The sequence below is a fragment of the Mesitornis unicolor genome, unplaced genomic scaffold (genome assembly GCF_000695765.1).
Source record: "Mesitornis unicolor isolate BGI_N332 unplaced genomic scaffold, ASM69576v1 scaffold9976, whole genome shotgun sequence".
Lineage (NCBI taxonomy): Eukaryota > Metazoa > Chordata > Aves > Mesitornithiformes > Mesitornithidae > Mesitornis > Mesitornis unicolor.
This window is the reverse complement of record NW_010191682.1, coordinates 90,300-105,406: the sequence shown is the minus strand read 5'-3', so window position 1 is coordinate 105,406 and position 15,107 is coordinate 90,300. Positions and strand designations below refer to the sequence as shown.

Genomic DNA, 15,107 nt, shown 5'->3' with positions numbered 1-15,107 from the left:
GAACCGCTCCACCCCCAAATATTCTCTTTGCTCTCCACAAGAAGCCCACAGAGTTTTATTTCCCTGGTGCAGGCTGGCAGAGAGCCGTCCCCCAGCCCCTGTTCAGGGCTTTTGGCAAAATCCCCATGCTGTCAGCCAGGGAATCGCATGTGGCTGAAGTGGGGTGAGGAGAGAAAGATGGTATTTTCAAGCTCTACAGACATACACAGCAGCCTCCAGAACCACCTATGTGGTTTTCTTAAGTTATGGTTTACAGCTGAGTGGAACTCCAGGTTCTCTGCAGCCAGAACTGTTTCCCCTCCTTTGCCCCCTGTTTATTCCTTCCCAGTTTCCACCTGCACAGTCCTGTCCCTCCACTGTGCCACTTCTGCCACCTGCTTCACTGCAACTTAAGTCAACTCCACATTCTAGCAGGTCAGAAAACCAGCCACGCATTTCTTCCATGGCAGTTTTCTATCAGGACAGTGTGCTGAATCAGCTCAGCTAAGAGAGAAAGAGTCAGCACACAGCAAATGGCTGAAGCAGTCTGGGGGAGACCAGCCCCCATTGCTTTTGGCAACAGGAAACTGTTGAATAAGCTCTACACAACCATGTAACCACTCACCAGTAAAACATTGCAGGTGTTTTTGAGGACTCCGCGTATACTGATAGGCTACGACGAGATGAGAGTCTTCTCACTCTTCATGCTCCCCATGTTATACTTTAAAATCCAGTTAGGTTTCACCTGCCCAGCTCCCTGAGCAGCCCATCCCGTGACTGCATGAACAGCAGTGACAGCACATCAGAAAGGGCAATGAATGGGAAAAGCAGTAAGGACATGGCAGCGTCAAGGCTGACCTCAGCTCAGGCAAGCTGCAGTTAAACCATATCCTGCTCTGCCCTGGGACGAGCCCAGCAAGCCCAGTTATCTCTGCCAGTGTCTGGTCCAAGTACTGTCACGCTTCCTGCAAAACTAGAGGCAGTAATCCAGCCACAGAGAGCACTACAATGACTTCTACTGTACCCCTTTGTCTTGCAGTGACTGACTTGAGAGGGCCTCTGCTCCTCTTTCTAGCTGGAAGAGACATGCTGATCCCACTGCATACACAGCAACTCAAAATTAAGAGCTTTACTATATAGCATAGCTGATCCCAAGAGCAGAACAGCTATGTATTCACACCCTGAGGTTCCTCCCAAAAGACCATAGTTTCTTTTGAACTGGGACCCTCGTTTGGTGTGTTCATAAAGCTCCTATCCCAACAAGCTCATGGTCTATACCAGGATTAAACAAACAATAACAAAAGCACTTCAGAAAGTCTTTTTTACCTTTCTTGAAAGCTAGGCCTGTCTCTTTGACGCCATTCACATACAGACGACGAATCCCTTCTTCTTCCACGGAGGACAGAGAGAAACCTAGGGAGATACCCAGTGAGAAGGTTAGAAAAACCCAACCACTTCCAGCGTGTCCTAACAACTGCACATACTACAGTTAAGGCTGTGCTGTCCCTGCAACGAGCAGTCAGGAATTCCTCCCTTCTCCTTTCTCATAAACCTTTATAAACGTAATGGGTAAGTTAAAAAATGAAAGTGGCTTTAACAAAAACCTGAACTCAATTTCTGAGTTTATATATAAATCATCTACAGCTTTATTTGAGGATACCACAGCTGCAAAGTGTTGGAACAGACTTCCAATTCTCTTGCCACAGAAGGTCACTTCAAGCAGTTTTGCTGTTTGCAGTCAAAAGCTGCAGAGAGCTGTGGTTTGTGACCCAAACCAACAAAAGCCAGGAGACAGAGAGCTATGGCTGCCTAGCCATCCTGAACTCAGACACGGCACAATGACTCCTGTTAAAGCAGAATGCCAGCTTTTACTTTTGAAATTCCTGCACTGGACAAGTTTTTAAAAATGCCACTTTTCCTTTTCCCCTTTCTTTTCGCAGCTGCTCCTGGCACAACCTGGTATTTGCCAAGTCTCAGCTCAGCGCACATTTCATAGCTACATTAGAGACCCACAGAACAGTCTTATAATGGATGTACTGACACAGCCTTAATTTAAACAGTGCAAATGGTACCATTATGTCTGGTTTTGGTGATTCTCTTGCCATTTGTGTTTGACACTACCTAAGATAACAATGTGTAAAGGAAATGCAATGTGGTTAGTTAAATATGGTTTGTTTATTTGCAGTTGAGAGTTATCTAAAGGAGAACATTTGCCTTTCTGAAACTTCATTACCCCCTAAATGGGTGTAGGCGACCATTTGCTCTCTCTTTTCCCCGACTAGAAAAACATTTCCAAACCTCTGGAGGGGAACGCTTGTTTGACATGGAATCAGCCACCAGCCAAGAAGAAGCAGATGTGCTGGGAGCCTGTTCTGACTTTAGGACTCCCTTCAAGTTAATGCTTATGGACGAGAAGTTATTTTTTTCATCCATCATTTAGAAAGAAAAGAAAGGAGGGGGAAGAATGTGGCAGCCTAGAAGCAAGGAGCATATGGCCCTTCATGACTTACTGAGCTACTTGGAATCTGTATGCGAGCTCCTCAGCCTGAATAAAATGAAATCTGTGAAGCTCACTTAACACACCAACTTTGGCAGAGAGAAAAAGTCTTGACTAAACAAAATAGCAGCTGTAAAATAAAGTAGTTATTGGTTGTCATAACCACAAAGCACACCTGGAAAACCCTTCACCAGAAGCACAGTGCAGTTTGAGTCAGCACAAATTATCAGTTGCTAATACCATCACCCTTTTGCAAGTGAAATGCTGTTTTGCAGTCAAAGACCATATAGTTAAAGCTAGGCTGAGCTGCATCTCAAGTTCTCGCTCTGACTAACTTGGAAGAGATTAGCATACCCAAGCAGTCCCAAGCTCCCATTCTCCTCCATGAGAAGACCTCTGCCTCCTCCAATCTGTCAGGGCTAAGTGCACATGTCATTGCTTTTTTAATTCATCTTTCAGTCAAAAACACTCCGATAAATCCTGAGCAGTAATTACTGCCAGAACAGGTGTAAGGAGCAGTTACATGCGTTGTCATCAGCTTTAAGAGATGAGAGGTGGGCAACCGGCAACAGCCATTAAATGGTCATCTCGCAAATACACTTAACCCTTCTGCAGACAGGGTGTGTGACCATACCCCAAGCACAGATAAACTGTTTTATTTCCACAGTTGTGATAGTGGCTGGACCTCATAAACAACTTGAAGCAGCATGTCTGTGCCACTGCAGTGCCTGTGCCAGTACTTTCACTGCCATGCAGTAAAGTAGAGCAGGGAACACATTCAGATGAGAAATACCTCAGTCGCGCGTGTGTGTGTGTCTCTGTGTGTGTGCGTATGTAGTTTCTATATACACACGTATAGCATGAATGTATAGTTTCCATCTGGCTGAATTCAGGTGCTCCACACAAACACTAGTTCTAGCACTGCATGGGAGGAAGGGCAGGAGTGGGAGAAAGCAACAGTGATTGCATAAGCTGGCATCACTGCCAAAAATATTATTATCAAACTGTGCATGGACTCTGAAGGACAGGTGTGAAGAGACAGGTGGTGATCCAGACAGACACTTTTCTTCACTGCAAAGTTTTGATGACACAACCAAAGTCTGCATCTATGAGTGCACATGGCCCCACTGAACTAGCACAATACCTGAACAAATTCACTTCCAGAAACTTACCTCGGCCTCCTGCCAGAGATAGTAGCTAACAAAAATGGCAGCATGCTCCCAGTACATACAGCAGCTGGAAGCAGTAGATTCCTACTGCTGCTATGCCCTCATTTCTGCCTACACAACCTCTGCAAACAGGCTGGTACCAATAAAAGAGACAAGAACGTATTTGCCCAGGCATCAGCAGCAGCACCACATGGACAGATCAACACTGGCAAGGTCTAGCACACTGGCCGGACACTCCAGAAGTGCCTCTTACCACAGGCACACTGGTGAAAGTGTAAATGCTGCAAAATGTTCCCAGCTGAGCTTTTCCTGAAATGCTCTGCTCCATCCTCTTTATGTCACTCAAACTCATGGTGCGCTCAGGCAAGATGGCAAAGCTGCTCCAAAGGCCTGCTAATGCCTGAAGGAGCAGCTCTCCCCCCTCTCTGGCACCAGGATCACTTAGCTGGTCCGAGACAGCTTGCAAAGCCAGCAGACAGCTATTCTCTTCTTTTATTATCTTTCTGCCAGGCTAGTGAGCTGAACTGGCCTGTCTTAATTGCACCCTCAGTGAAAGCATTTCACCTCTGTATCTTTGACAACTTGTCTGTTAAATGGAGATAACAGCACTAAGTCTACATTGCTGGGGTTAATGAATAGCTGCTTGCGAAGTATCTAGAAATTTCGAGGTGATTTACAAGTATTATTATTGCTATAGCTGGAATACTACCAACAGCAACAGGTAATGTCACTAATGATTTTCATAATCTCACCCATTTTCAAAATTAAGACTTTTGTAGTTCTTCTGGAGGAATCAAGGCACGGAGAATTTTGGCTTATGTTTTTAAAATGGGCAATGAGAAGGCTTTGAACAAAGCTGCAGAAAAAAAACAAGTAATCATCAGAATAAAAAGTCCCTTAGCATCCCAGACGTTAGTTGCATGACATTGCTGGCTCCTGACCCTGCTCCCAGCACTTGCTGACGTGCCTGTGTGGGGCTGAGCCCCAAGCACTGCCCGGCTGACTGAAAGCCAACCTCAAAGGCAGCCCTGCTTACACAAAGACTCATGTAGGTGCTTAGATGCTTGGAGACTGTGCCATCATAGTATTGATTTAGGTTCTTTTCAAAACAAAACCAGTAGCAAGAACCCTTAAGCAACCCTGTGAAAAACAACCTATGCTGAAACTTTAAAGCTCTGATCTTTGTGTTGCCATGGTCTGTAAATGCGCTGTAACTTTCTCTCTGGATTGTACAAGTAAGTATTGGCAAGGCTAACTCTGTAAAGAGACTAAAAGAATGAAAAATTCAAAAGTACCTAACATACAGGATGGGAAAGGATCTCAGGAGGAACCCTAGCCTTCCCCAGCACCAAGACAGGATCAACACTTCACCTCTTCTCCCCTGCACTTAGGTGTTTCAGCACACACTTGTCCCTGTATGAGCACACAGTACTGTTTCTATGAGACACATACAGACTACAGAAATTCTGCTGTCATTTAGAGTCAAAGTAGGTTTTGCCACTTTCTTTCAATGAGAGCAAAGTCAGCTTTTTTGGGGTGCATTTCGCATTCACTCCCTGCAGGGTCGGAGCCGCTGAACAGACACGTCCCATGTCTCACACAACTGATCTCATTTCACAGGACATGACAGTGCATTTCACGGTCTTTCCCATCTATCACTTAAAAAGAGAGAAGAAAAACAGGAAATGCCACAATGCCCGTAATTCTTGCAGTGCTTTCAGGCACAGCATAATTATTGAACCTAGGGCCATCGCTGTGCTAGTTAATATTTCTTTCTTAGGCCTTCAATATTCAAACCGCAGTCAGCACCACTGCTTTGTAGCAGAGCTCAATATTCAAATGGCCTGCAGCTGTATAATAAGCAGTATGGGGATTCAGAATTATTCTAGTCATTAAAACAGAATATTTAGATAAACACTAAAAAAGATGCAGATTAGCTTCCCGCAGGGTAGGTTGCAAAAATAACTTTAAAATACACTACAGAACTGTAATTGCCAGACCAAAGGGCAAACTCGCCAGGAGGGAGGTCTGTAACTTGAAATACTTGAAAGCTAAGAAATATGTCCACCCCCATGTAAAGATTAAGGATTTTGCTGAAATTACACAGGGAGCACCTCCCCTGCTTAGTGTCTGTATGACATGTCAGATTCTGGTTCCAGGAGACCATGCAGCATCCTTGGGGGCTGGCTGTGCACTAGGGCCAGGCTCTCTCAGCCTCAGAAACGTCGGGGCGAGACAGGGACCCACCTTCCGTGGCCCCAGCCGGTGGAGAAGGGGCTGAGCAGCTCCTCCTGGGACAGACACCCAGCTGCAGACCTCGAGATGCCTCCCACTCATGGCAATGCTCCTGGCTGCACCCCTGCCATCACGCCTGGTGGAAGGAGTGAGGAGGGGGAAAGCCTCCTAGCCTGATAGCAGCAGCAAGCCACAGTGGCAACCCTATCCCAAATCCTGCTGCAGAGCCCCCGTGAACACAAGGCAGGCATTCACGTAGGATGTGACAACTGGAAAAGGATGCTGTTTTCCACCGGCGCTCAGTTGCACAGCCTCTGCAGGGTGGCGTTTTGAGAAGCTACAAGATCAAGAGAAAATCTGTCCTTTCTGCCACTGTAGCTCTCACCAAAAAGCTGCACATCCTACAGCTCCAGCACTAGGAAAAACAGCATTCAGAGCACTACAAATAAAGCTATCCCGCTTAAGGGCAGGGGAGCGAGCTTTCTGTGGATGGCACAGGAATCAGATGTGCTTTTCTTATTGTGTTCAACAGGCCTTTCAGGTATAGCAATGAATAGCAAGCAGGAACCTGCACACACTAGAACTGACTTGGTAGAAAAGTAAAAAACCACTCAAGGAGAAACTCACCATAGATATCAGACGATGTATCAGACTTCTCTATCTGAATGTGCTGTGTAATTTTCTGACAGACTTCTATTTCTTTGTACAGCTGAATATAAACAAAAAACCACAAAAATATGTTACTGCAAGAGGACACATGAAGTATAATCATTCTGAACAGATTTTTTTTAATTACAGACAGACAAAATGGACTGTGGTAATTATTTATCAAACAGTTTTTCTACATGTGTGAGATGTATTAGTAGTGCCACTATGCTTTACTGGTAGAACACACTTAAGAAGGAGGAAGCAGGGTTTTACTACTGCCAACATAAAAGCAAGGACACATCTATTTCACTCAGTCAATATCATTTTGATTGCACATGGAACCGAGCTTCTATTTATTTTTTCATATTTTATGGGTAGTCATCACTTAACATTTTTATATTATTTTGATTAAGAAGGAATTAAATTATTTGCAGTATTAAAATCACAAAGAGGGATTCTGTTTCTCAAATACATTTCTTAATTATTAGAAGACTACCTGATTTGATATGCTGCTCTTTCTTAGCATGACATTTTGTCTTTAACACATTTATTTGTACCCAGAAAAGCTGGTCATTAGCATCCTTCCTGGAAGACCAGCAAAAATTCACTCCTAGGCAATAACCCAGAAGCCTGTGCATGCAGGTGCAATTCACTCTGCATTTCGGAAGCCAAATAACCCCTCAGCAGGGCTACACCCTCCACCACAGCTCACACATTTCGTGCTTTTAAATCACTTCCATTTTCCTGTCTTGTGTGCCTTGCTCTTGCACCCGGGTCCTGCCCTGAGCTCAAACAAAAGAGCCTGGGATGTAAGAGTACTGGGACCTGTCACCCCACCTGAGCCAGGGAAATGCTGCTCTTTCAGACAAAGTCACCCAGACCAGATAATTAGGGGTTCTGAGCTGACAGCTTTTGATACTCAGCCCTGACTTACTCCTTGTAAGACAGCCTTGCCACTCTGCAAACCTCTGGCTCAGCTGAGGCTTGAAAGTGGTTTTTTTACCATAGCATAGGCTAGCACTTAAGTAACCAAACCATCATTTTGTCTCTGGAAAAAATCATACCCACAGGTGAATGAAAGCCCACAGGTAAATATTAATATTGTTTACATGCTGGTATGAGTGTGTAAAAAAGCAATTCACAATAATTAACATCTTGTAACTAAGTGGCATCAGTGTTTGGACTGAGGTATTTAAACCATTTTTTGAAAAAGAAGAGTAACTCATTAGTAAAGAGTTTCTGTAATAAAAACAGTATTTTATCTCCTGCTTGTATCAGCACTTACACATCTGTTTAATTGCAGATACTAGGTATTACAGAAAGTTACATACCTATTTAAATGGCTGTAGACAGTGAAATAAAATGTAAAACTAAATAAGGAAGTTATGCTAGCAATATTTTTAAAATGCAGTTTTCAAATACTGGAACATATTACTCAGAAGCTGAAAAAGAGTCAAATGACATTTGCAAAAATCTCAGCTTCATTTCAGCAAGGGTTTTAAAAAAAGAAGGATTAAAAAAAGGAGTAAAACTGGCAGTATTTTCAGAACAAAACTTGAGTCTGATCCCTGCAGTTACCTAAACTGAGCATGCAGGACGAGAACCAAGAAGGACGGCTGATGTGCTCTCACAGGGATACGGGAGCCACGTGCTGCCTGCATCCCAGAGCGCGTTTTCAAGCAAGAACCTCTGTCGAACAGGAGGCAAATAACTGGGCTGCACAGACTGCAGCTGGGCTGCCCAAATCAGAGAGCCAGTCTCACAGCAGCTGCTTACATTTCTGTGCCCCGTGGACCCACTGTCCCAACACCAGAGGCAGGCAGCGTGTTTGGGCTATGGTGCCTCGTGCCGTGAAGCTGCCAGCATCACAGGGACCACAGGCTCATGGAGGAGCTCCCTCTATGGACCCAGCACCAGGCCTGGGGCTCTGCATGAAGAGGTTTGATAGCAGTATCAGGAGCATCCCAGGGGGTTTGCTAGGCACCAGGGAGTGCCCAGGAACAGGATTTCTTCCTGAGAATAGCAGCGTTGCCCCTTTGAGCCACTACAATCCCCCACAGTGCTCCTCCTGGCAGCTTTGGGATATTCCCCTCTCCCCATCTCAAGATTGTCTCTTCCTTGCCCTTTTTCCTCCTACTACTTTTGGTCTTGTCCCAGCACCCTTTCCCAGGGCTATCTTTTCCAGCAGCCGCAATGCCTTCTCCCTAGCCTCATACTACCTGCAACATTTTCGGGGAAGCCTCTGGTCTCTTGCTTCCATCTGAAAGTGCCATCCTACCCATAGCAAAAAATCTGGCACACCAAGCTTCAGCCAAAACACTCCAACACTTAACTTACAGTAAAAGGTGCTTAAAAGTATAACTGTCTGGTACAGCACCTAATGTTAAATACTCTCCTCTGAGCCCTTAGTAACATTTTTAACATATAATAAACTGAGCTAATGAATTTTTGTAACACTGTGTCAGTGCACAAAGCATCACCATTAATGTTTTGGATAGGAATGGAATATGGATATTTAATCTCCATTTCTTGATTAAATATATCTGACACATTCTGCAACAAAAAGGAGTATAATCCTAAGATATTACGTTTCTGCAGTAATGTATGTCTGTAAAAGCATTTTAGTAGATGGAAGGTAGCTCTAGCAAGGTGACATCAACATTAGGCAGTATTATGAACAGCTCCTCAGAAGCCTACAAAAATAGAGGCATTAGTTTTACCATACTGCACCAAAATCTTTTAAATAAACACTCAAAGTAACTCAATTATTCCTCACGAAACAAACAAACATACAGATGTGTGTTGTTGCAAAGTTACTACATTAGATATAACCCCGCAGCACCTATCTATATCATAATCTTTCAGCACCTCCATAGTCCCACTGACTGCAGAGTTTTGGTTCAGTTCCATTTTTTCAGAACAAACAACAACTGATGACTATGTCAATTCTACATCCTCTCAACATAAGACGAGTCATCCAAGTCCTTCCAGGCAAGGAGAGCTAAGATCTGTCTCCTCTGAGTTTTAATTTTTCTGAACTATATTTCACTTCCCAGTCTTAGCACTCCACTAGCACTTTCTCGCTCTTTTTTTTTCGTTGGCAGTGTTAATGGCAAATCCCAGAACTTCTTCATTAAATGAACAAAAACATCCATAAGTGGCAAAGTTTTACTTTTCATAAATAAAACAGACACCAATGAAAAGGACTTTATAAAAGCTTTATAGCATGCATGTGTAAAATCATAGAGTTAAAGCATGACACGAATTCTGTTTGGTCTTTTTTTTAATCTCTCATTTCAAAATTCTTTTGAAGCCTGCTTTTGAGATTAATGATATGAAAACATCCATCTGAAGCAATTAGGAAAGTATAGTCTCACACATAACCACAGAGCTTTTTAACCTCAATGTTTACCTTTGCATTTAGGGAAAAAAAAGGCAAACAAACAACAACAAAAAATCCAACCACTTGTGCATTTCTACCCTCTTTAAAAATCTGGCAAAGTGATCCAAAAAAGAAGTACTCAGGCCTCAATACTATGACTTTAAAACCACCAAGGACAATATGAAAAACAGGAAAAGGCAACCCTGAGAGAAGTTAAGCTTAAATGTATGTTACGATGACTTTCACACAGTGACTTTCACACCTTACCTGTGGTTGTTCCTCCTCTCTCTCTTCCTCACAGACACATGCACACACAGACATAAACTAAACACCAACTCTCTCCTCAGAATGAAATGTCTGGAGAGATTACTTTACTGTAGGCCAATTTGCTATGGCCTGCAAAGCACTATAATTGCAAGTTAAAAAGCATAACTCTGCATATTACAATGTCAGATAAACACTAATTAATAGTGTCCTACCAAGTGTCATTTAATTTTGCTCAGTAGGTAGCATTACCAGTTCATAGATATCCTCTTCTGGCTTTGGTACATAAAACTGAATCTGGTTTTCAATCAGGAACTTAAGACGCAGGTAGTGAGCAGAGTGATCCAGTTGGTGCGTCTGCAAGAAACAGAGAAGAGGCTTTAGAAGAGAAAACCAATGGCTCACATCATCTGTACTTAGAGAACAGCCTGACACTCGCAGCAACAAAAAGGTGGGGATGCCTCAGCACCGTCTTTCACAAGAGGCCCATGACCTCCTAACCTGAACAAGAACCTGAACCTCCTCCTCTTCCCCAAAAATAAGTGTTCATTTAACCACTGACCAGGATGCCAAGGGCAGTGCTGGTACTCTCAGCAGTCTCTTTGGTTTTCCTTATCTGGCAGATCTGCTCCTCCCATGCTATTGCAGAAATAAGCAAACACTATTACAGCAGAAGACTCAGAGCAAACCTTTGTATACGACGAGCATTTAAAATCGCAAGAAGGAAAACAAATGTTCGGCTAACAGAGAAAGATGTAACAGGAAAGTTGTTCTCTTTGTTTTGGGGTTTTTAGCATCTTCCTAATTTAGCGAGTAAGTATGATGTGGTAAATTTCAAGCAAGGTTATATAAAGAAAAAATCTGTACGTCCTCTAAATTCAAAACAGCTCAGGATAGGCTGGGTTTCTAAGGCTTGAAGAAGTCAAGAGTTGCATACTGGAACACATCCCAGTGGAAACAGGTCACACCATTTTAATGAATTAGTTATAATTAGCTGAGGGTATAGCATTTGGTCTGGGAGATGTTAATGACCTTTTCTCAGCATGATTAATAAGCTTGATTTAAGCAGAGATTAATGCAGTGTGTAATCAAACACATAGAATAATGATAAACACAAAGGATGTCATTCAGAAGTTACTTTCAAAGTTTGTAAAGTGTTGACTAAAGCTAATGAAAAACCCAAAGTGATTCACAAATACAGGAGGTAAACTCCCCTCACTGTCACTTTTGAAATCCCATTATTATATGCTTTTATACATTGGCCTTTTCAGTTTATACGAGCAAATTACCAAAGTTTCCTAGGTTGTACTAAAAACAATGGCTCGTCTTAAAATTCTTGGAAAAACATAATTATTGCCTATTTATTATGTTTTTTAAAGCCTCGCTTATCCAGTTCAAGCCAAGGCGATGATACACCAGGAATCAGCTGACTGATCATGCAGCACAGATGATGAGTAATGTACACCGAGTGACCTGTGGAAAAGATCACACACTGACCTAGCAAACCCTTCAGCAAATACGCAGAGAACAGTGAGCATTTTCGGAAGTCTGCATTAGCCCATGAGTAAAAAAGAGGTACCAATAAGAAGGGAGAAAAAAAGAAAGACGACAGGTCTATTGCTGCACTCTATGTATCGCTATGTCCAAATCTGTCCAATTCAAAGACCAAATTATCCTTACGTGAAATTGAGGAATAACCTCCATAATCCAGACAAATACCTAGTTAATTAAATAAGGAATCTGAAATCTATCAAGGGCCAAAATAAAAAGAGCTGACAGTAGGAGATCCTTGCTCTATCCCATTTTTTTCTTATTTTTGATAAGTATTTTGCACACTTTGCTCATTGTTTGCTGACCATTTTCACTAGTTTCCTCTTTAACATGCGCACAAGTACAAACACCTGTAATCGACTAAAGCCCAGGGTTGGGAAACAGCCCCCGTCTGCAGCCAGGTATTCATGTGACTCCCAGTAGTGACTCTGCACATCCCCTCCTTGCAGAGGAGACCCAAAGGGATGTTTTCCAGCCTGCCCTAGGCCAACAGTAATCATGACCTGTCCCAGAGGGATGTGAATTTACCCAGTGTGGGGCCTCCAGCCATTGGGCACAGGCCAGGAGCCTCTTTGGCTGCCCTGACAGGGCAGGGAGCCCATCACCCTTCCGCAACACCAACACCAGTTCAGAGCTACCTCCCACCCTGGGGCAGGGGCAGGGTGCACTCATACCTGCCTGCAACCCGCTCTGCAGCCTGCACCCTGATAGCATCTTAAAAGAGCAACCTTCCCCACAGGCGATGGCTTGATCTACCATCCCAGTGGTCAATGACAGGGCTGATGCCTGCTTTGATATGGGCAGTGCATCAGGCATGGAGGTGAGCACCGACGCCTCCATTTTCACTTCTGTCTTCGCAGGGAAATTTGCTTACAGGAAAATGGTGTCTGCTGGCCATTTTAGAGAGCAGGAAGGAGCCATACGCAAGACAACCAATGCTGCATTGAAGCAGTGAACTATGCCAGAGCACAGCATGGTCTGAAGAGGTCACTGGATAACACTCACATATATCTTGAGCCACTCACTTCTTCCAAGAAGCACCACCAGCCGAGGTGGTGCCATTCATCCACGACATTGCAATCCCATCCAAGTCAGGAAACGAGAGTCATCACCATTAAAGCTGTGATGGCGCAGCACATAAGCCACATCATTTAGTTAATTAACATTTGTATGGCTGCAGTAAGGCTTTGCCTACCTTGAAATTTTACAGTAGTTAAATTGTTTCAAATAGAGGCATGATTTTGCACTGAAGTGAAAGGAAAAGGTCCTTTTCAAGCAAGCATAGCCAGTCTGTCCTAAAAAGCCATACCATTAACCCACTTTTTTTGTTGCTGCTCTAGCTGTATCCATATGCAGGAAGGTGGGAGCAGAAACAGGGAAGCTTTAATGATATTAACATCCTTTCGAGACCACCCAAAATACCTTTCAGCAGTCCAAATCAGCTTCTCAGTTTATTTATTTCTCTCCTAATAACTCTAGCTGTGTCTGGATTAAATTATGCAGCTAACCCAATTTAAAGCAGAACCTGACAGTTTAACTGATGTGATCTCAAGAATTTACTGAGACGTGATCCGATCCAACAGGCTCTGTGTGGTGTAGCAGGTCGGCACACAGCCCGAACTGTTCATTCACTTCGGCTCTCTTCTAGTTAAAGTGAGGGACAGGCACCTCCAGAGGACCATGCAGCCTGATCCAAGACCCACCTGAGCTCGTCACTCCCCTGAGTGCCACCTGCCTTAGCAGAAGGCCAGGAGATACAGGAAAAACCATACTCTTTCAGCTTGCTGGGGGAGACTTGCATTAGCGCTGAAATGACAGCATCACAGAAACACGCCAGCCATCCCACCGTATTACTCTGGCTTTGCACTTGTGTGGCCCAAGCTTGTTCGGTAGGAAAACACCAGCTCAAAATCAAAGTAAGCTCGCAAAGCGTCAGGCTTAAGTAACTTCTCAGAGACTTCGAGCACAGATCCAGAGGTCTAGGGGAAATCTGCTTCTTGTCCTTCGTGCTGGTCTATTTGCATTTGAAAAAGGGAAACTGTGAGAAAACAGAACCTTTTCTGCTTCTCGCTTTTTATCCAGTTCAGTCAAAATACTAAATGCCATGTAGTCTTCTATGCTTCATTTTTGGTACTTTTCTCTCATTCTGGCTCTGTCTAAATCCATATACAGTGTGTGTGTTTCTACTCAATCTTAAGATGCACCATTTTGCAAATGTTAGTAATACAAATACATACGTTCGCACTGATCAGTATTATCCATAGGAAATAATCTAATATATATACAGTGACTTTTCCTGCTTATCAATTGAAGTTATTAGTTAAATCTTAGGAGAAATCTTCAAGAAACCACTTTAAAATATGCTTTAAATCCTCCTCCCACCAATCTTGAATCATGAAAGTGTCACAAAGCAGCCTCCAAAACCCAACTCGCCATAGAATAACAAGCAGCAATGTTAGTATTAGAACACATTTTCTACCATTACTTGAGTGCACTTAGTGTTCTCCCACAGAATAATCAAGCTCAGTTTAATAGCACAGACAGATTTAGCCACATCTACAAGCATGAAGAGGTTTATATGAAATGTAGATCTCGAAATGTTTACTATACCAGAACTTGACTGGTTCGCAGATGGCAGATGGCAAACTGATGTGAAATGATGTGGATCAGATATTAAAGGGGAAAAAATGAGCTGAATGCAAGAGACAGAAGAAAGAGATTGATTATTAAATGGTACAGAAAAGAAGGCATCCATCAGTGCTTTCCAGACTGAAAACTCTTACAGAAAGGAAAGAAACAGGTAATAACAGCTCTTCCAAAAACAAACACTCACCCACCTCCCCTTCTCCTTGTACAGCACCGCCCACAACAATCAAACACACAGGGAGAGACCAGATTCTCAGCAGGCACCTGCCGAAACTGGTGGAGCTACACCAATTTACTCGAGCTAAGGATTTGGCCCACCGAGTTAATCACTCTTACCCAAAGCAAAATATAAATCCTAAAAATAAATCATTACTAATGATGTGTCATCCAGCTTCCCTGTTATGTCCCTCTCCAAAAATGTCATCTTTTCCTGAATACAATGAAGAGCTTTCACAAGCTACAGCACTCTTTGATAGTGCACCTGGCAGAGAGACGAGCACACTGTATAATTATTGCAAACAAATGCCTTTCTTTCACCTTCCCTCTCTTTGCAAGCACATGCAACATGTTCTAAAAGTCCAAAAAGTTAAGCTCTTAACAGCAATATTTTCTTTTCTTTTGTTGTTGTTGTTGTACAGAAGAGGACTCGCTTTTCAGAACAGCACGTGACGCGAGTTGGGTCTAGCTTGCAGTCAGCCAGTTAGCGGAAAACATACATTATGTGGCTGCCAGAACT

The 15,107-nt window shown here is 43.2% G+C and overlaps 1 protein-coding gene across 1 annotated transcript in view; it reads right to left on the bottom strand.

Annotated features, from left to right (window-relative positions):
- TIAM1 (T-cell lymphoma invasion and metastasis 1) overlaps window positions 1-15,107 on the bottom strand; it is an 81,170-nt gene that overhangs the window by 34,859 nt on the left and 31,204 nt on the right. Inside the window, 3 exon segments of the mRNA XM_010186820.1 lie at window positions 1,306-1,392; window positions 6,508-6,589; window positions 10,427-10,531. Coding sequence (XP_010185122.1) covers window positions 1,306-1,392; window positions 6,508-6,589; window positions 10,427-10,531 — 274 coding nt within the window.